This window comes from Tiliqua scincoides, chromosome 2 (genome assembly GCF_035046505.1).
Source record: "Tiliqua scincoides isolate rTilSci1 chromosome 2, rTilSci1.hap2, whole genome shotgun sequence".
Lineage (NCBI taxonomy): Eukaryota > Metazoa > Chordata > Lepidosauria > Squamata > Scincidae > Tiliqua > Tiliqua scincoides.
Genome location: NC_089822.1, coordinates 98,353,547 through 98,373,953, shown reverse-complemented (window position 1 = coordinate 98,373,953; position 20,407 = coordinate 98,353,547). Strand labels below are relative to the sequence as shown.

General features: G+C 44.4%; 1 protein-coding gene across 1 annotated transcript in view; it reads right to left on the bottom strand.

Moving 5' to 3' along the window:
- SHB (SH2 domain containing adaptor protein B) overlaps positions 1-20,407 on the bottom strand; it is a 161,328-nt gene that overhangs the window by 84,808 nt on the left and 56,113 nt on the right. The window contains 1 exon segment of the mRNA XM_066617800.1: positions 16,818-16,935. Within this exon segment, the coding sequence (XP_066473897.1) occupies positions 16,818-16,935 (118 nt within the window).

Sequence of the window (20,407 nt, the reverse complement as noted above, 5' to 3'; positions counted from 1 at the left end):
GTCACAATTTGGAAAATGCCTAACTTGACTCTCCTGGAGTGTCACCTCCACCCCCCCCCCCCACAATTCCTTATGCTGCTACTCTCCGAAACGGACAGGAGCTGCAGGCACTGAGAAGCACTTGCTGCTCCTATTCACTTCAAACAGAAGCCTCAGGGAAGAGACGCTGCACATGGAGCTCCTGTATGTAGGAAGATAGGTGGGCACCCTCCCCTCATGACTAAGGAGGGGGAACAGAGGCATCCCCACCTCCCTTTCCCTTTAACCAATCAGAGAATCGTGTATAGCTTGTCTTCCTCCTCTGCACTGCTTCTTTTGGCTCAGTGGGACTGAGCAGAAGGAGGGGAGAAGAGCTGGGAAGCTTCTGGTGGGTCGGCAGCAGTGGCCAGATTTGCTGACCAGATCTGCAGGTGTGTGTGCAGGAGAAGGTAGGACGGTGCAAAAGTGAAGGTGAGGCAGGAAACCAGGGAGACCATCATGAGACCATTTAGAGACTGAGTGGTCTCTAAAGATAGAGACTTTAATAGTCTCTAGGGCAGGCAAGCAATGTGCTGGAATTGACAGCTAGTGTCTTGTTGATGTGCCATGATCCTAGCGTGGGGCTCCATCAGGGGCGGGGCCCCATTTGATGCAATAGGGCAAATTTGGGCTAAAGCTGGCCCTGATGCAGGTCACATATTTCTTGTATTTTTGTTTGTTCAGCTTCTTTGGTAACTCAAACAGGGAAGGTGTTGGTGAGTGCTGGCATGTCACCCAAAATGTTGTGGCATGTCATCTTTGACATGCATGTCATAGGTTCACCTTTCACTGTCCTATAACATTTGGAGTTATGTAAAGGGTTCTACATATGCAGTTCAAACAGCATTGCTTCATGGTTCAAGGCACTACAGAGGCAAAAGCTTTTACATAGATCCTGACCAGCACAAGATCACTGCTAGAAGGAGTGGTCAACAATAGCAACCCATTAAACAGCAATAGCAACCCATTAATTAGCTGTTTTTAGAAACCGTAGCAATCAGCTAATCATATGTGAGTATCATGAAACAGGTGCCTTTTCAAAATATTGAACCAAGTATGAGAACTTGCAATTTAGATCAACAAAAGCTATCACTTGGCTATTAAACGCAATCATCATCTTTCATGCTTTTTTCTTCCCCTTTATCATATTACATCAGCAAAGCCTAACTGGTAACTCTCAAGCCCATCAGTTACTTGAGTTCTCTTCCAGCTCAGAATTGGTCTTCATCAGTTAAAATGTTTTTTTGCTTAATGTACCAACAGATTCAAGCTTGTAGACACAGATCACCACCCCATTACATACTTGACAACTGTGCAAAAAACCAAGAAATAATGTTTTCTCCTCAGTGATTGTAGTATACATAAGTTTATCCAGCTTTCACTGACTAGCCCAAATGTCTACCTAGATCCATAGTCTAAGACAGTGGTTCTCACCCACTTCTGAGAAAGACAATCTGTCTGAGTCCCACCAGAAGTGATGTCATGGCCAGAAGTGACATCATCAAACAGGAAGTGACATCACTGTTCTTATCTAGGAACTCAAACTGTAAATGACAAGAGAAAATATTCCAGCTCAGAAGCTTCTTACAGTTCTCCTCCCCTGCTACCACTGCTATCAAGCAAAAAGAATAAAAATAAAACATCTGGAACAAAATATTTGTGACATATGCTTAGTCCTTACTTTCAGCCCATTTCACGTACAACCCTGAAGATCACCAAAATCATGGAAAAGGTCATCTAGTCCAACCCCCATTTCACATACAACCCTGGAGAAGATCATTAAAATGCTCTCAGCCACATGCTCTGACCTCACTTTCAGTCAGTTTCACATATAACCCCAAAGATCACCAAAATCATGGAACTGGAAGCTAAGTAAAAGGTCATCTAGTCCAACCCCCTGTCTGCAGCTTCTCAGACATATTCTCAGTACAGCAGAGATGGCCAAGGCACTTGGAGAGATGCATCATATCTGTTTGACTACTTCTAATGGTGTGCATCAGAGAAATGTCAGGGAGTGGTGGAGCATCCCCCTCACTACTGAAGGAGGAAGATAGGCATGCCCCACTGTTCTCCTCCCAGCTGCTAAAAGAAGCCAAACAGTGGGGTAGCTTCATTGGAAGGGAGCGCTCACTTGTGGCTGTGAGAGGTGGCAAGGTGGCAATGGTGACAGCGCTCTTGTTCACCTTTGCCAGGGCTGCCTGGCTGGCAAGTTACAAGCACACAGGGGAGGGGATGTCAACTATTCCCATCCCAGGCTTACCTCAGCAGCTCCACGCTGAAAAGAGGGCTGAGGGGGCAGGGGAGCAAACCTGCCATGTGGGGGGCAGCGCTGCAGTGGGGTCGACTTGGCAGAGGAGGGAGGGACAGGGGTGGGCTGGGGGACTGCGAGGACTATCGCCACCACCAGCAACAGCAGGCGAGAGGCACCCTGGCACCTGGTAATGGAGTAGGGGAGCGTCCCCCCAGCCTCCTCACCTGCCTCTGCCTGCTGCCGCCCGTGCAGCTCATGGGAGGTGAGAGGAAGCCTGGAGGGGAGCCCTGGAGCGGAGCCCATGGGAGGCGGCGGCAGCATTCATACCTCTCCCTGGTCAGGGAAAGGTGCGGACGCTGACGCCGCCACCTTCCACAGGGTCCACTCCAGGGTGCCCCTCCAGCCTGTGCCAGTGATAGGTGCATGGAAGAAGGCGGTGGTGGCAGCATCCGGACCTTTCCTTGACACAGGCAGGTGAGGAAGCTGGAGGGGCACCCTGGTGTGGACCTCGTGGAAGGCGTTGGTGTCGGCTTCAGCACCTTTCCCCGACCAGGGAGAGGTGTGAATGCTGCCACTGCTGCCCGCGGCCTCTGCTCCAGGGTGCCACTCCAGGCTTTCTCTCGCCTCCCATGGGCTCCACGGGCAGCGGCAGGCACAGGCAGGTGAGGATGCTGGAGGGTGCTCCCCTGCTCCGTTACCAGGTGCCAGGGTGCCTCTCAACTGCTGCTGCTGGTAGTGGTGATCGTCCTCGCAGCCCCTCAGCCCACCTCTCTCCCTCCCTCCTCTGCCAAGCCGACCCCGCTGCAGGCTCCCTCTCGCCTGCCTGCCTGCCAGCCCAATCAGGTCTACTCAGAAGTAAGTCCCATTACAGTCAATGGGGCTTACTCCCAGGAAAGTGTGGATGGAATTGGGAAGTGTACTGGGGGAAGGGTGGGTGCTGTTGCTGCCACCGCAGGTGCGCTCTCCTAGGAATGGGGCCAGGCAGCAGCACTCTCGCACAGGAAAAGCTGCACGCTGCTGCTCTGTGCCTGTGCGAGTCGGCTTTTCTCTTACCCTTCACCTGGAGAAAGCCTAAAATGGTGGCGCCCAGGCTTTGCCCTCTTTCAAAATGGCGTCGCCCGGGTCTTATGCCCTTTTCCAAGATGGCAGCCATCAGCTTCTGGGGACCCACCTGAAATCTTTTTGCGCCCCACTTGGTGGGTTGCGACCCACAGTTTGAGAACCTCTGGTCTAAGAACTTAAGCTGATTTCTCACCTCAGGTCTGACAAAGTAAAAAAGATCAATCAACCTTATAAGGAAGACAGAAAGACTACAGCCAAGGGAAGATAAAATGGCACCTATTTTTCGGTTATCACAGCACAGGAAACAAACATATGGTGTCTGGTAGGCCTTATCTGTATCACAGTAATGTAGATACATTGCATCTTTGACAGCACAACCTACGAGCACAACCTCGTAAAACGATCCCTGGCTTTTTACCCTGAAATTCAGAAACTGAATGAGCTTATACCAGCTGACAGCTCAAACCAATCTCTCTAGGAAAGCACACTGTTTAAAAAAAGAGAAAAAGAGAAAGTATCACTAACGTCATATCATAGCTGGTGTTTAAAAAAAACAAACACCAAGCAGCAGCTCATTCACTTGAAATTTCACTCACATCTTGTTCTGTGCTCAAATCCTTTGGTATCTGGGCACCACAAGACCGCAAGCAAATTTAATGCATCCACCATTAGAAAAGCATCAATGAAATGGAAAACGCTTTAGCTAGAAGGGTGTTATTCTACCCCAAAGCATCTTACAGCCCATTCCTATGCAGGCTGACTTGGGTGCAAGACCCTCCCAGGTTCAATGGGGCTTAATCGCAAGAATGCATGAACTGGACTGTGATCTTAGTCCAATTTACCCTGCATTTGTTTTGCCTGTTGCTTGGCTGTTTAAGCCAGGGGTGCCCAAACCCTGGCCCTGGGGCCACTTGCAGCCCTCGAGGCCTCTCAATGCAGACCTCAGGGAGCCCCCAGTCTCCAATGAGCCTCTGGCCCTCCGCAGATTTGTTGGAGTCCACATTGGCCTGACGCAACCGCTCTCAGTGTGAGGGCAACTGTTTGACCTCTCGAATGAGCTGTGGGATAAGAGCTCCCTCCGCTGCTTGTTGTTTCATGTCTGTGATGCAGTAGTGGCAGCAAAGGAAAGGCCAGCCTTGCTTTGTGCAAGGCCTTTTATAGGCCTTGAGCTATTGCAAGACCTTCATTCAATTTATATAAGTTCATCTGTAATATATTCATCTATGTAAACTTATGTAAATTTATTCAAATTCTAAATGTAAATTAATTCTTTTTTTCCCTTGGCCCCTGACACAGCATCAGAGAGACGATGTGGCCCTCCTGCCGAAAACTTTGGACACCCCTAGTTTAAGCTAACAGTAAGTTTTAATGTCTTATTATAGCTGCTGGCTTTACTGCTTCAGTGCCCCGTGAACATTCAGGTTTCAAAATTAGGAAGTCATTTGTAATTGCTCTCCTTGAATTGCTTGTATGCCCAGTCATACTCGGCAAGGGATGACTTTTTAAGATAAAGCTATAGTGAGGGAGATAAGATGAAGTCCATTTCAAGGGAGAGGACAGGGCAAGTCCCAGAGCAATAGATAAGGATGCTGGGAGATAAAGTTGCTGGGAGCCTATCAAGACGATGGACCAAACTGGAATGACTGAGCTGCTCCCAGTATCTGCTTTGGCATTACTGTGAGCACTTCTGAAAACCAGTCAGGAGAGGCAGCAGAGACATGTCTAACACCACATTCTATGCTATTATTTATTCATAAATGTAAACCCCACATTTCTGAAACCACTCAGGACCACTCAAAACTTACAAATCAATGAAGCAAGAACAAATCAAAGTTCTGTGCAGGCCCCACTGAAATGCACAGGGAAATTTCTTACTGGAAGTCCTAAAGCACTGAATAAAACTGTAATACAGTAGCACAACCCCCATTCCCGCGGTTTCATTTATCCGCAGTTCTCAAATTCTTCCCCCCTGTGATGCTTATGACTCTCATTCTTTGCAAACACTTTGCAAAAAGAAGCTTTTTCTTCCTTTTGCTTTGGAATACTTTGGGGAAGGAAGCAAACAGAGAAAACCTCGACTCATAGCTAGAGGAGGAATACTAGAGGAGGTGATGCTCAGAATGCTAACAGGAAGCAGAGGCTAGCATTCTTGCTGTCTGTTTGCCTCCTCTGCTGTCCACTTCCTGTTAGTGTTCTCAATGTCACCTCCACTACTGTCCTCTAGCACAGCGATTTTCAACCTTTTTCATCTCAGGGTACACAGACAAGCTGCTAAAATTGTCTAGGCACACTACTGGCTTTCTAACAATTGATAAGGCACATCATGGTGCTGGTGGAGTGCTAATATCACCCAATGGCCAATGACCCTCTCCCAAATTCCCATGCACACTGTTTTCGCAGCACAGTGGTTGAAAATTGCTGCTCTAGCAGCTATGAGCCCAGGTTCTTGCTGTCTGCTTCCTTTTCCAAAGCAGTCCAGAACAAAAGAAAAAAAAAACTGCCTTCTGCAAAGTGTCTGCAAATGAAGAGAGGCGGGTCATGAGCACAACAGGGGGAATTTGAGTAGAATTTGCTACTATCCATGGTTTGGGGTATCCGTGGTAGCAGCAGGAACATACTCCCATGGGTATAGGGGGTGTCTGTAAATGATTTCACAGTCAACCAACTAACTGGTTAACTTCCAGTCAGGAAATCATCTGAAAGTACATGATGCGCTAACCTTGTTGAGGCTAAACAAGACCATATTTGGTCAAAGCCTGGATGGAAGATCGCTTTGGAACTAATGTATACCTCCTCGAGTTCCACGGAAAGAAGGGAAGATACAAGTATAATAAATAAATAAAATGTGTATAATTGCCTTTGTTTTATGTCTCTTTAACCCTTTTTCTCAAGCCTCCTTCTCTTTCACTTACTCTCTCCTAGTGTTCCTGTTCTCAGCATATTTTCTACACTACATCCTTTCTTCAGCCGCTTGCTTTTATGCTCCAAGCTTCCTTATATGCTGGAACCTCTTTCCCAGTCTTCAATTTGTGCCACAAAATCACCCTTTGCAATAAGGCCGGTGTGAGGTTTCAATTCTAGTCAAACTGACAACTTTCCTCACAGAAGCTGGGTGGCAACTGTGAACAATCTGACAGCCCCAAGAAGGTGATGAACTCTACACACCGCCAGGTGGGTCAGTCAAATGGTATTAGAAGCTTCACTGCAACAAGAGAATGAGACAGAGATATTAAACACGAAAACATTATCTGATTGCATATGGGAGGATTCCTTCTGCCTGGCCACACATATCCCTAAATCCTGGCAGGATCAAGAATTCCCCGATAAATGACTGAAAGGTCTCTAAAAGCGCAATCCTAACCAAATTTTCCAGCACTGACATAACTGTGCCAATGTGGTGTGCACTGCATCATGCGGTGGGGAAGCAGCCAAGGGGGCCTCCTCAACATAAGGGCATGCTTGTTATCTTACCTTGGGGCTGCATTCTGGCTAGGCCAATGCTGCAAAGTTGGTTAGGATTGCTCCCTAAAGCAGGTAGTTTGGGGTATGCTGACTGAATTACAAAACATTTTACTTTAATTTCCTCCATCTATACTTCCAAATTCTGAAGAAATGTAGATTACAGAGCTGAAGCTTCAGAAAGACTATTACTTTTCATGACATGCGATGGTGAAGTTGGTAATCTTTAGTTCCAGTAAATTTCTAAATAATGCAGCCTTGTTGGCTGATAGACACACTCAAAAGGGCTCTCTCTCTCTCTCTCTCTCTCTCTCTGCCCTTGTCTACAGTGAAAAGTTACAGCATCTTGCAGTACCTGTCAACTGCCATGGCAATATCCCCTCTGAGCAGACAAGGGCAGCCTCATTTCCATTCGGTGGCAGGAGTGTAAATGTAACACCCAGTCACTTCTGCCTCCCATGATCCAGGCCTTTTGTGGCTCTAATTAAAGAGGCTGATTGCTTGGAAACAGCCCTTTAGTTATTATTATAATCACAATATTACCTCTACAAAATATGAAGGTAATAAGAAAAGAAGGAAGGAAGGAATCCTATTGCCTAATCTTTCCCTTTGACAACTGCTTATGGGATGGCTGAGTCAAGATGTGTATCCAGTTATACACTGTCAAATTTATGTGTCTAACACAACACATGAAAATGGCAAGCCCAGACTGGGCAAGAATATTATTCAATTCTGCACCCTTTGTTTTCTGTCCCATCAATCTAGGGTTATAGGATAAAACATACACTAGTTTGGGTGTGAGCATATGCACGTGGATCCGAAGTAAATGGAAAACAACAACCCCTCCCCCCTAAACAGAATAAGCAACCAGACATTTGAACATTTAATGTTTGGACTAAGCAATATTTAATGGTGGACTAGAGTCTCATTTCAGTATTCAAAAGGGGGGCTCATAATAGGTGAATCTTCTAAACTTATGCCTCCTTAACTCTAATGTGGAAACTGGAGGGACAAATAGACTGGACAGTCCTCTTCAGCAGGCCTGATCCCTAAATATAGACACTTTTATAAAGAAAACAAAATTCTCTCTTGTGACCCAGAACTGCTTATCAGGAACTGCCTGAAGAACACAGCCTTGACTCTCTCATTTTGCAATCTGTAATTTTTATGAAATGTTGATTACTATACAAGCTTGGTAAGCAACAATTTAGGTCACTGCTGAGAAAAGTCCAGGGAAATAGGAAATATTGGTACTGGATCATTTGTCCCTCCTCCCACCCACTTACTAGAGATTATGCAAAGCCCACTGCTGGTAAACCAAGCACCACCTGTGCAAAAGGAGGATTAAGGATTTTGCAAGAACTGAGTCACTGTGGCTTGAAACATCCGTAGTTACCATAGTGCATGACATTACATGCTCAAACAAAAACTACTTACAAAAGAACAGGCATTCAGGAAGCTTGCCTCAAGTAGGTTCAGGATCATGGGAAGGCCAGTTCTCCTGCACTCCCAGGATGTTTTACATTCAGTTCTTGGAAAAAGAACTACTGCAGCTGCTTATAGCACTTGCCCAGCATGGCCGAAGAGAATGAAGATGTTGGTTAAAAGAGATGACCCCAGACTAGAATCGTACTGATAATTCCCCTTTCTGGAAAGAAGAGGCCGGACTGTGACACTAAGTACAAGGGACCAGATAACTCAGAATGGTTACTTCTGCAAATTGGCCTCTGTACTATCAATCAGAACCAGACAGCAGTGACTGCTCCTCCTGCCCCCAACTTGAGAGGGACCATCCTGGAATCTAGACTGCATTTCTCACCTGCCAGAACTCAGAACACACTATCCCTACCACCACACAAGCACATCCCAAATTATATTGTACCACTGTATAGATTTTAATTGCAAGCTGCTTCAATAGTCATCAGCTGAAAAGTGGCATGTATGTATGAATGAATAGCCAAGTTGCTGGCTGCACCTAAAGCATGTTTAGGTCATTCAAATGTGAGAGATCAGGTGCACCACTTTGATGTCCTACTATGCAGGATGCTGGCCTGAAAAAATCCGTCATATAAATAAGTAGATAAATTGAGCTGAAACCTGAAGTTCATCAGGCACGGATGGTACAACTCTGTTCACTGAGCTCCTAGAATATACACTGGATTGGGCTAATCTAAAGGTTTCACATGCCTGCCAATTGCAAGGGCTAATGCTGCACACCTGGGGCAGTGCAATCTGAAATGCTGCCTGATGACATCTTGAGTCCACTTTCTCTGTGCTACAAAATAAAACAAAAACACCAAATCCTACAACATGCTCCTTGAACACTGCTGTGAAAGATGGACACGTGGGACAAAGGAGCATAGTACGGAGGGTAATGACCTGCTTCCTGCTCAAATGAGTGTGGTTCAAATCAATGTGGTTTGTACTGATGGCATGTTAGAGGGAGATGTTGGAATTACACCTGAACAAGGCACTGAGATCTGAATAGGTAACGGACTACGTAAAGTCTCAACCTCATGCTAAGAGGTTGTTGATTCGATTCAAACAGGTCAGGTGCAGGAAGAGTACTTTTCCTAAAGTTTTCTCACTCTTTTTCAGCTGGAATGGCCTATGACCAAAACAAAGGTCTAAGTTAAGAAGGGGATCTATTCTGAATTATCATCACGAAGAAAAAAAATCCGATGCTAGTCAGATGTTAGCAGCCAATTATGCCTTGAGTTCAGGCTATCTTTAAGGTTAGCATTTCAGGAATGAAGGAGGCAGGAGCTAGACTAGCTTCTCCAAAGTCTCTGAACCAACCTGCACTTGCACTTTAGCAACATTGACTAGTTATAAGTCTCCACTGAGATCTGACACTGAGACCTGACAATTGTTTCATGCTTGTTCTGCTCAGAAGCCAGCGTAGCACTAACTCGAGAGCTAGTGTAGTATAGTTGCTAAGAGTGCGCTGTGAGTCAGAAAACCCTGGTTTAAATCTTATCCCAAAGAAGAGCTCATTGGATGTCCTTAGGCAATCTATAATTCTCCTAGCTCCAGATAATACTGGCCTATTGTACACAGCTGTTCTCAGGATTACTGACTGGATATACGTAAAAAAGTTCATACTTTAAAGTGCAACATAAGTATCGTTTTCTCCATATATAGAGACTGTCTACTACAGCAAACAGAAATAGCCTTTCTATTCTCTTACTTTTTCCTGCATCAGATACAAAATATATTGATCCATCTCACTTGTCACAATATGATGGTGCAAATAAAAAAAAGCAAAGTTTCTTATCTTATTATATCTCAGATATAAAGTTCAGAATTTGCAAACATGGCTGAAGATCCAGTAGTGTAAGGAATTCCTATCATATGCAAAAATCTGGGGAAATCCATGAAATGACTTCACTGCAACAATCAGCAACTTATATCATCAATTTACTATTTCATTTGGGACTTGAACATTGCTTTGCTAACCTATGAAGTAGACAGCAGTTAAGTCTGTGGATTACCAAAGTTGGCCATGAAAATACAATTCTTCACTGTATTAAAAATCCTGTTGGTGTTGACTCAACTCTCTGATGTTCATGAAAAACCCTAACAATGAACTCATCTTCTTCTGTGCACTGGCTTGATTGGGGGGCTTTGATTCCCAGAACTGCCATGTTAGTTTGGTTTAAAATTTATGACAAGTATTAAGAGGTTATTTAAAAGCACAAAAAAATTGAAAAGCGCAGTGCAGCTTTCAGAAGGGGAAAAACACATGCTGGCATAGGATAGCACTACATAATGTAAGGGGAGGGAGATTTAACATACAGTGCTGGAAAAATAATTATGACTTGGCTTGTTTACAATCCTGAAATACCAGACAGACACCTCAGGTATGTCAGATTCACCTAACCTTTTGAAGAAGTACAGATATGGAAGAGGCAGCAGCTGCACCTAGATCAGGTATCTCAGCTTGGCACACACGAAAGAATGTAGTGTGATTGGGATATGTAAGGGTCAGAGAAGGCCAACTGATTCATGAGTAGTGACCAAATTAACTTCAAAATCAAAGGGCTCAGACAATTTTAAGCATCTGCTTCCCTTGGTCCATTTCAAATCAGACTCCAGACAATCTGGGCTCTCAGTAAGATCCAATTTGGGTCCACAGTTGCCTCAGACCAGCCATGACAATCCTTGCAGTCCTTTCCTCTACTGCATGTGCCTTACTGAAGGTGTATGCGGGGGAGGGGGTATGTGCTCCATAGAAACCTACAGAGATGTGTAGCACAATCCTAACCCCTGAGTTAGGCTGACATAGGTCACTTATGCTGACCCGGGGGTGTAACAAACGTGCCATAAGGTAAGTTTACACCAACATTAGAGTCGGGGAGGCCAGCACAATTCCTTGGCCCGGTGAGAGTCGGGGAGGCCAGATCCAGGCCCAGTGGGGTAAGTTTACATCAGCCAATGCAGGGGTCGGGGGCTTGGGGAAGGCAGGGAGGAGGCATTTTGGGGCAGGGGGAGTGTGGGTGGCAGGCATTCCTGGGAGTGGGTGGGAAGGGAGCAGGAGGCAGGCTCAGGATTCAGCAGTAATGCCAGATCCTGACTCCGTTCCTGAGCAGCACGGAGCAGCCTCTGGCTGCTCTGCTCTACTTGAATTTGCCCCACTTCCTGAGGTGGCTCAGATCCAAGTAGACCAATTGGGACCAGTGCAGCATGACATGGGGTAAGGGGAAAGTTTCCTCCTTGACTTGGGTTGTGCCAATCCTGGCGCCAAACTTGCACTGCATGTAGCATAGGCCCACTGGCCTGCCTGCTCCAGTGCAAATCAGAATTGCACCCAAAGTCCCTCAAAAACTATGGTACATGTTTGCCTTTTCTGGAAACCAGAATCCAGTTACATCAAACTAGCAGCAAAGCAGATTTGGGAAGATCAACCTATCACTTTTCCCAAGTCTTTAAGCTGTAGTAGCATCCTTTGCAGAAACTGGTGAAATTTGCATTGCACACTAGGATAAGCACTATACCGTGCTCACACTGAACTTCTTCACCGAAAATTGAGTCCCTCATTAATTCATGAAGAACATTCATGAAGAATTAATGAAGAACATTGAACCCGCCCTTACAGAAGAAACAGGTGCTTACCCACTAGCATGTCTGCTGGTGAGGAAGGCTCCAGCCTGTCCCCTGGAATGGAAGCCTAGCCCCAATGAAGGACTGCAGCAGATCTGTAATGGGTTCCACATCAACCAGTAGGCTAGAGCTTTCTCTGTCATTGGTCAGTGAATGAGCTTCTCTGACTGCTACTTCACGTGGCATGCGCGGGGGGACGGGACTGACACGGACAATGACATGTACAAGCAACTGCTACTCTTTGCAAGTGTGAACTGTATCCCCAACAGGAATGGTCTCGGAAGCTAGACTTCCCAACAAAGGATTTGCTCCATAGAAACAATTGAGTTTCCCCAACACTCCATTCAGAGATTCTCTGCACCAATAAAGAATATCATGTCATGGCTGCCCCAGGCCAACCATATTTTAAGTGTTTCGTTAATAATAGACATGGCAATTTTACATCTGGATTTTTAGCGAGAGCATTGTAATCTTTCCCATTTCATGGATGCTATGTCTCCCTGAAGGATTGGCGAGAGATCCCATGACGCCACCTAAGCTAACATCCCACTGTTGGTGGGGCTTGAGAAATGCATTAGGAGAACCTTCAAAGCGCCATATCCATTAAACTCCGCGCCCCCGGGGGAAAAGCTAAAAGCAAATCTGGAATAAGTAAAGGGCATAAATTTAGCAAGAATAGGATCGCTGAGCACATTTACAGGCCTATGGCCCAAGGAGAATTTTGTGCAGTCTTAACCAAAGATTAGCTGGCCATAATAAGACAAAAGAAAAATCAGTTTTATTGTTCTGCCCTGCTGTTCAACCCATTAAATAATCTTATCAAGCCTATTGCCTAAGTGCTGCTGTGACATAATTAAACAGCAGGCTATCTAGTTCTACAGAAATCAATAGAAACATTAACATTAATTTCTCTCTTTTATTCGCTGCTTTTATACTTGCTTGTAAATGTGGAGTTATGCTCTGAGTGACTAAGGAAGAAGTTTAATTCATCTGGGCATTCATTTCTAAGATTTAAATGGATACAAATTCATATTTTTACTGCAATCTCAAAGCATTAAACTTGCTACTCTCACATGCTACTGTTTCCACTTAATTGTATGGGAAAGGGGGGGGGTATAACAGAAACTTGTCTACAGTTAGAAAATGTCTCTTCCGGTTTCCCAAAGGAAATAGGAAGTCTTGGTTTTTTGTGCTTAAGGGTCATTCTGAAGCACACAGAGGCCGTGGTGGATGCATGTGACCTCTGCAGGCTTCAGAAAACCTTGTCACCTTTGGAGGATTTAAAGGTGCCAAAACCATGGATTTCATTATTCTGGTTTTCTGTATTTGCAGGGGTTCTTAGAATGGATCCCTTGCAGATACTGAGGCACATCTGCATTCTCAGGCTGTGAGTCTGAGTGGCAAAGCTGCTCCCTTTGAGCCTCCACTCCCCAGCTGCAGTATGGAGACTCCCTTTTCAGCCTCCCCTCTTCTTCCATGTTCCCTCCTCCTTCTCTTCAGCCTTTCCCATCCCCTGTCATGCGAAGCTAGGCACCACCATCGTCCAAATTTGTCTCCGTTCACATTTGTGAACAGCTGAAAGCTAGTATCTCTATTAGCTCTCAGACACACACAAACTTTCCACCCAACTATCCAGTGCTGTTTATGAGTATAACTTTTAAAATTTTATTTATTTACAAAGTGTGATTTATTAAAAACAATGACTTCACTTCCTGTTTAATGTCATCACTTCCAGCCCTCCCAGCACAATGATGCCTGTTCCCGTTTCCTGCTTAATGACATCACTTCCTGCTTAATGTCATCACTTCCGGTCTGAGGCCTTAGGGGAGTTCTGACTGGTTGTCATACCTAAAAAAGGGGTCCCAGTGATAAAAAAAGTTAGGACCTCCAGCTTAGAGGAAGGCTTTGAAAACCGGAGAACCATCAAATCAACATAATTTACCAGTCATGTATTGAGAATAGCCAGGTGCCCCACAACTGCCCTGTATTTGCAGACTTAGGCAAGCAGCAAAGATAGGTGGTTTATTGAGCTGCTACCATTCATGACAGGTGCGTTGCACCTGGCTTGGTACAACTTACATGGAACTGACTGAGAGCCTAATCTTATCCTTCCCACTCACACCCTCCCCCCGACGCAGCCGTGTTAAAAAGTTTACCACTGCATCCGGGGGGGGGGGGGGTTGGGGGGATCAGGAGGCTTGGGAGAAGTAAGAGAAAATACTTTCCCCTACCCCCCTGTAAGCATCCAGACTGCTAATGGGTTTCCTTGAACTTGCGACAGCTCTTTAGCTGGTGCAAGTTTGAGGAGACAAAGGGGGGCAGGGATGCTGTTAAAAAAGAAGAAAGAATCCAGTGTGTGCCTCTGGAAACAACCCCTCCTTCAGCCCCCCTGCCCAGTTTCACCCCCCCCCACTCCCACATCTGTCGAACCTTCTCTGGCAGGCACCATGGCGTCAACCAGTGGGGTTTGACCTCTTCTGGCAGTTCGCAGAAAATGGCTGTCAAGGGAGCATTGTGCACTCCGTGAGCAGCCATTTTACAACAACAGAACTCTGCTCTACTGTTGTAAACATGTCTGCAAGATAGCTGGGCCGTTAGAACATCAACATGCATTACAGCTGCCATGGAGATGCCACCAAACGGCTTCTCCTTGGTACATCATTAAGTTTTTGACAGGAGGGCCACATCATCTCTCTGACACTGTGCTGGGGTCCAGGGAAGAAAATAATTAATTTACATTTAAAAGAAATTTACATAAGTTTACATAAATGAATATATTAAAGATGAACTTATATGAATCAATGAAGTTCTTGCAATAGCTCAAGGCCTATAACAGGCCTTGCACAAAGCAAGGCTGGCCTTTCCTTTGCTGCAGCTACTGCATCACAGATGTGAAACAGCAAGCAGTGGAGGGAGCCCTCATCCCACAGTTCATGCAAGAGGTCAAACAGTCGCCCTCATGCTGAGAGCAGTTGCAACAGGCCAGTGTGGGCTCCAGCAAGAGGGCCAGAGGCTCATTGGAAACTGGGGGCTTCATGTGGGCTGCATTGGGAATCCTGAGGGGCCACAAGTGGCCCCAGGGCCGGGGTTTGGGCACCCCTGGTCTATAGCATTCATCATGCAGGGCCACTACTGACAGCAGCACCATGCTGTCCTTTTGTGGCCACCAAAAATGTGGACCAAGGAATGAAAAACTCTTGATCCATGTTATGAATAAATATAGATAATATGGCTAGAGAGGGATGGTTTGCCATAGGAAGGTTGCTTAAAAGGAAGCAGTCCCATTTGATGGCAACCATAATATGTGCTCCAGCTTTAAGATGCATTGAAGTCCTTCCATAAGGCAGGAGATACAAACAGAAAAAGAATCAGGTTGCCTTTCTGTAAGTTTTGTAGTGTTAGAAGTGCTCCATCACTTATATACATCCTTTCAGTACTACCCGAAATTTTAATCGTCATCATCATCATAGTGGAAGTTTCAGTTGCACATCATGTTTCCAAATACCCTTTGGGCTTCCCAGATAGTGTAATGTCTGTATATTGGGGAGCTCCACAACTCTGCAAATACATCAGCTCCACATCTAATTTGACTAAACCTCATGAAATGATAAGATGCTTGCATCTACACTGTAGATTCTACAGTCTGATAAGTTTGTTAAGGTGCATAATGACTAGCAGTACAACACTGGTGTCTTTTTCATATATTTTTGTTCCTATGGAATTCCTGTTCAGAGCAAGAATGATACTGCATTAGATACTGCAAAATCTATTTATACCATTCTAAAAACATACCCTTCTCTTAAGTATTATATATTACATCTATACAATTCACGATAAATGGTATTCTTAAAAAAATGATAGCAGAAAACCAGAGTAGGACAAATTGTATTCTCCAGATTAATAGGGGGAAAGGGAGGGGGGTCTTTGCTACTCAAGTATCAAGCTGTGGTACTTCCCGTGGTTGAGTAACATTCCAATCTCAAATATGTTTCCTTGGAAGTTAGTTCTACATATGCACAGTATTACTGAGTAGACAAATCCCCTTTTACTATAAAGTGACCCATTTGTGTAATTTACTGCATGCATATTTTTTAAAAATCCAGTATGAAATAGCACCTGAGTGCACATGACAGATTCAATTGAGACATCTGAGCTGAAATGTGAAATGTGAGGTTAACCTTCGGTAAACCACCACCAAAAATCAACAGGGTCTAACCATATTTCTGCATCATGTTCATTACTAGGGGATCAAAGTACCACAAACAAATTCTAAAACAACCCTCAAAAACCCTTAGTCAAACCCTCCTAACCAAAATAAAAATACAGCTCTATAGTCTTAGTGCTACACTTTTCTTACATCTTTTCCTACATGAGATCATGTCCAATCCCTGGTCTCAGCCCTGCTTCAGCTTCTATACTTCTTTTATTTAAAATGACTAACTTGGCCAAATCAAAGCTTTTAAAAAAAATGTAACTTTTTTTGGAGAACTGTGTGAAGCAGCCTAAGGCAAGGATCAGTACTTTTGTATGGTGTTTGAGAAACAGAAATCTAGCACGCAGACAGTCTTCATTTTAAGTGTTGAACTTTCTCAACAAGCTATTCTGGATACAGGTGGTGGAGCCAGAAGTCAAAGAAGCTGTTACACAGCCAGGGACTATGCCCCTACATAGCAAGGCCTGAATAAAGTATAGAACTATGACCAGAAAATACTGCACTGGCTTTGCAGTACTTCATACAACTGATATTTTCTGCATTTGAACTATGCAGGCTCTACACAGATCATGTAATTGTCTTGAGTGTTGCTCTCAAGGAAAGCCCCAATGAAACGAACAAGAAGCTGGCAAGAAGTGATCCTGGAAGTGTGTGCATCCATAATATCACAGACTCTGTTTATATACCCAGCAAAGTTCTGAAACTCCTTACCTGTCATTATCCGCTGAGCTTCATATGGTTCCATATAGCCAGTGTTTTCTCCTTTGCCTGTTTGGTTCCCCTCACTTTTGGCATCAAAAGGATCAGAGTAGTCATCTGCTATTACAACCTGAAAAAAAGGACACTTTTAGTGAAAGAGACTTTGTGTAAGAATGAAGTCCTTCAGCTTCATACCAGCATATTTGAGGGACTGCCTCCTTCCATATAATCTGGCCCACTCCCTCGGATCATCTGAGAGGACTTTTTGGATATGCCACCATTGAGAGAGGTTAGGGGGATGATGGCCAGAAATAGGGCTTTCTCAATTGTGGTGCTTGTCCTCTCCTTTGAGTTGAGAACTGCACTTTCTTTGGAAGCCTTCTGGCAAGGCTTGAAGACCTTGTTTCAAAAAGCCTTCTGAACCTAGCAGAGATTTTAAGGGTATATTCACTGGTGCAGATTAGTGCTTGGTGGTTTTTTTTATTAATTATTTAATATATTTAGGCTGATTGTTTTTATAGATGCTTACTGTTGGTTGGCTTTTAATATTATGCTGTTTATGTATTTTAAAATGTTGTGTATTTTGTAATTCATATGTTTTTAATATGCTGTAAGCTACCTGGGGTGCCCTTCAGGGAGAAAGGCGGGATATAAATGGAAAAATAAATAAAACTTCCTCTAACACAATCCTACACCTGTCTACTCATATGTAAATTCCCCAATATTCATTGGGGCTTGGTCCCATGTAAGGGTGAATGACTACAGCCCTAGTTACTTAAAATCACTGGGGGAAAAAATCACTAATTCAAAAGCAATTGAATTCAAATCAAAAGCAATCACAAGAATCCTGGAACCCATTTCCTCCTAAGTGGCTCCAGCTCAGCAAAAGAAGACATTCAGTTGCTATTCTTTCAGGCCTTCATTCACATCTGTTTATTCACACCACAACTCTCCAAGGAGTCCTCACAAAACTGACATGTTTTGATCAATTCACAGTCATGCACAGAATAAGCAAAGTAAGGCGGACATTTTAGCAACTGAAGCAAGAAGTCCACACATATGCACATCTCTAGCTCTGGCCCAGAGCCCATTTTTTAGAGATGTTCTGAGATGGAGGCTGAAAGAATGGCTTCCCCTCTGGATTCTGCTGCCCAAAGTGATTTCATGTTGCTTCATTGCATGGCCAGCCTTCAACCAAGAATCACTGCATTAATAAAGACCCATGAAAGCAGGTAGTATCAGATGGCCAAACCACTGCATATAAAATTGTCCCAATTCAGGGTTAGGGGTCTCAGTGGAAGGACTGTCTCTCTCTATACCAGGGGTGCCCAAACACTGGCCCAGGGGCCACTTGCGGCCCTCAGGGGCTAACAATCCAGCCCTCGGGGAGCCCCTCGTCTCCGATGAGCCTCTGGCCCTCCAGAGACCTGATGCAACTGCTCTCAGCGTGAGGGTGACTGTTTGACCTCTCACCTGAGCTGTGGGGCAAGGACTCCTTTCACTACTTGCTGTTTCACATCTGTGATGCAGCAGTGGCAGAGAAGGAAAGGCTGGCCTTGCTTTTGCAAGGCCTTTTATCGGCCCTGAGCTACTACAAGACCTTCATTCATTAATATAAGTTCCATCTCTAATAAATTCATTTTGTAAATTTATTCAAATTTTAAATGTAAATTTTTTCCCTGGCCCCTGACACAGTGTCAGAGAAATGATGTAGCCCTCCTGCCAAAATGTTTGGACACCTCTGCTCTATAACATGAGTACCGGCAATGAATGGGGAATCAGGTTCCTCCTTTGCATGCTGTTTTCTCCCCATCAGATTAGAGCACCAACAACTGGGATCAGGGGCTATAAAACATTTTTGTTCCCTCTCATGTAGATAATTTTTTTTGGGGGGTGGAGGAATTTACTTGCTGGGTTTTTTTTCCATCCAGCTATGCTGGGTAATCTAATCTTTGCTTTATCTAAGGAGCATCTTAAAAGCTCTTGGGTGCCCTTTTGTGAGAAAGGTGAGATATACATTAAAGGAATGAAATACAAAGGCTTTATTGCACAGTATTTTATTTTCCCTAAACTGACTTGCCTAGAAATGTTTCACATAAAGCAAACAAAATTAAAATTCTTGCTATACTAATTTATAATATACAAGGGTCTGCTTATTAGGAAGGAGTCACACCCACTCCGGCTAGACCTTATATTCATTTTGGCTTTGCACAGTGCTGCCCTTTGAAATGCTATGATTTTTTAGCCCAACTGCACACGAATTTGGTTTTTTCCTTCTGGATCTGGATTCAGACCCATGGACAGAGAGACAGATGAACAGACAAATAAACAGCTTTGTAGCTATTTGCTACAATGAATGTTGCATGTACAATGAAGGTTTGAAAGTCCTGTGGTCCTTTAGTGGTTTCAGTGATAAATGGGATATATTTTCTCCATACTCCAGTATGTCAACATGGTACTTTTCAAACTATTTTGAAGAACTTCTCTACTCTTTTACAACATTTGTATTCATTTTAAGTCTACATAGGTGTTCTGTTAAATGTCACTACTTTTCATGAAATATAAATGCGCCTTAATAAAAAATCCTCATACCTTGCAGTTTATTCTAGTTAGAGAAAACACTGTATAACCGTTCTTTTGCACCATCCAAATGTTTACTAAATTTAATCCAATACTTTGCACCAAAAGAATTTTTTAAAAATAGGACCATGCTTTAGATCAGGGTGTTTGCCCACCATTGTTGAGATTCAAGGCAAATACACAAGGCGGTAAAAAGCCCAGACACTGAAACATTTTCAGCCAACTTTTAAGGATGTTGATTCTGGAGCTAGAATTTAAAATAATGTTCTAGCCCTGCACATGCAGCTGAGCATCTGGCAAAGCATGATGCTGTCCTCTCCACATGGCTCTCCAACTCCACATGGTATAGTCCTAGAAAATCCATTGCAAATAATGCAACAGGCAAGCTGGTCAATGCCGGTGAAATGCTCTGTTTATTGCAATACAGTACAGGTGTTGTCGGGGCTCTTCCTTTGCCTCCTAATCTCCCAGGAGACTTTTTGGCAAGGGGGCTTACTTCAGCAGACACCCTCCCCGATCCCAAATTTGGGCCACTAGCCTTCCTTCTCTTCTTTGGGAGTTACCCTTAGATAGAAGTCTGGCATCCCCAATGCCTGCCCAAAAGGTTTGCCCTGGATACTTTGGGGTCCAACTGACTTGCCTAGGACCAAACTAGCTACTCAACTGACAGGGCAGCTGCTACCTGGCTCCATCCCTCCCCAACCCACTGGTGTGCTCAGGCCTTACCAGCCATCTCAGCAGGCTTGGCCTGATCCATATCTCAGCAGCACCCCAGAGTGACATCACCATAGCATGTCCTGAGCTGTGGCAGTGCCACCCAATGGCAGCAGCAGAGAGAGTGGCAGGACGGAGTGGGTTTAAGTCAGGGTCACTCAAAGACTTTACAATTACACTTCAAAGTATAAGCACACAATACCCTTCAAAGAGGACAAAGAAAAAAACAACAATCTTATTCAAACAAAAACTGGGTGAGCATGATGGTTGCATTCACTATGGAAAAGTGATGAAAGAAGAGTGATCAT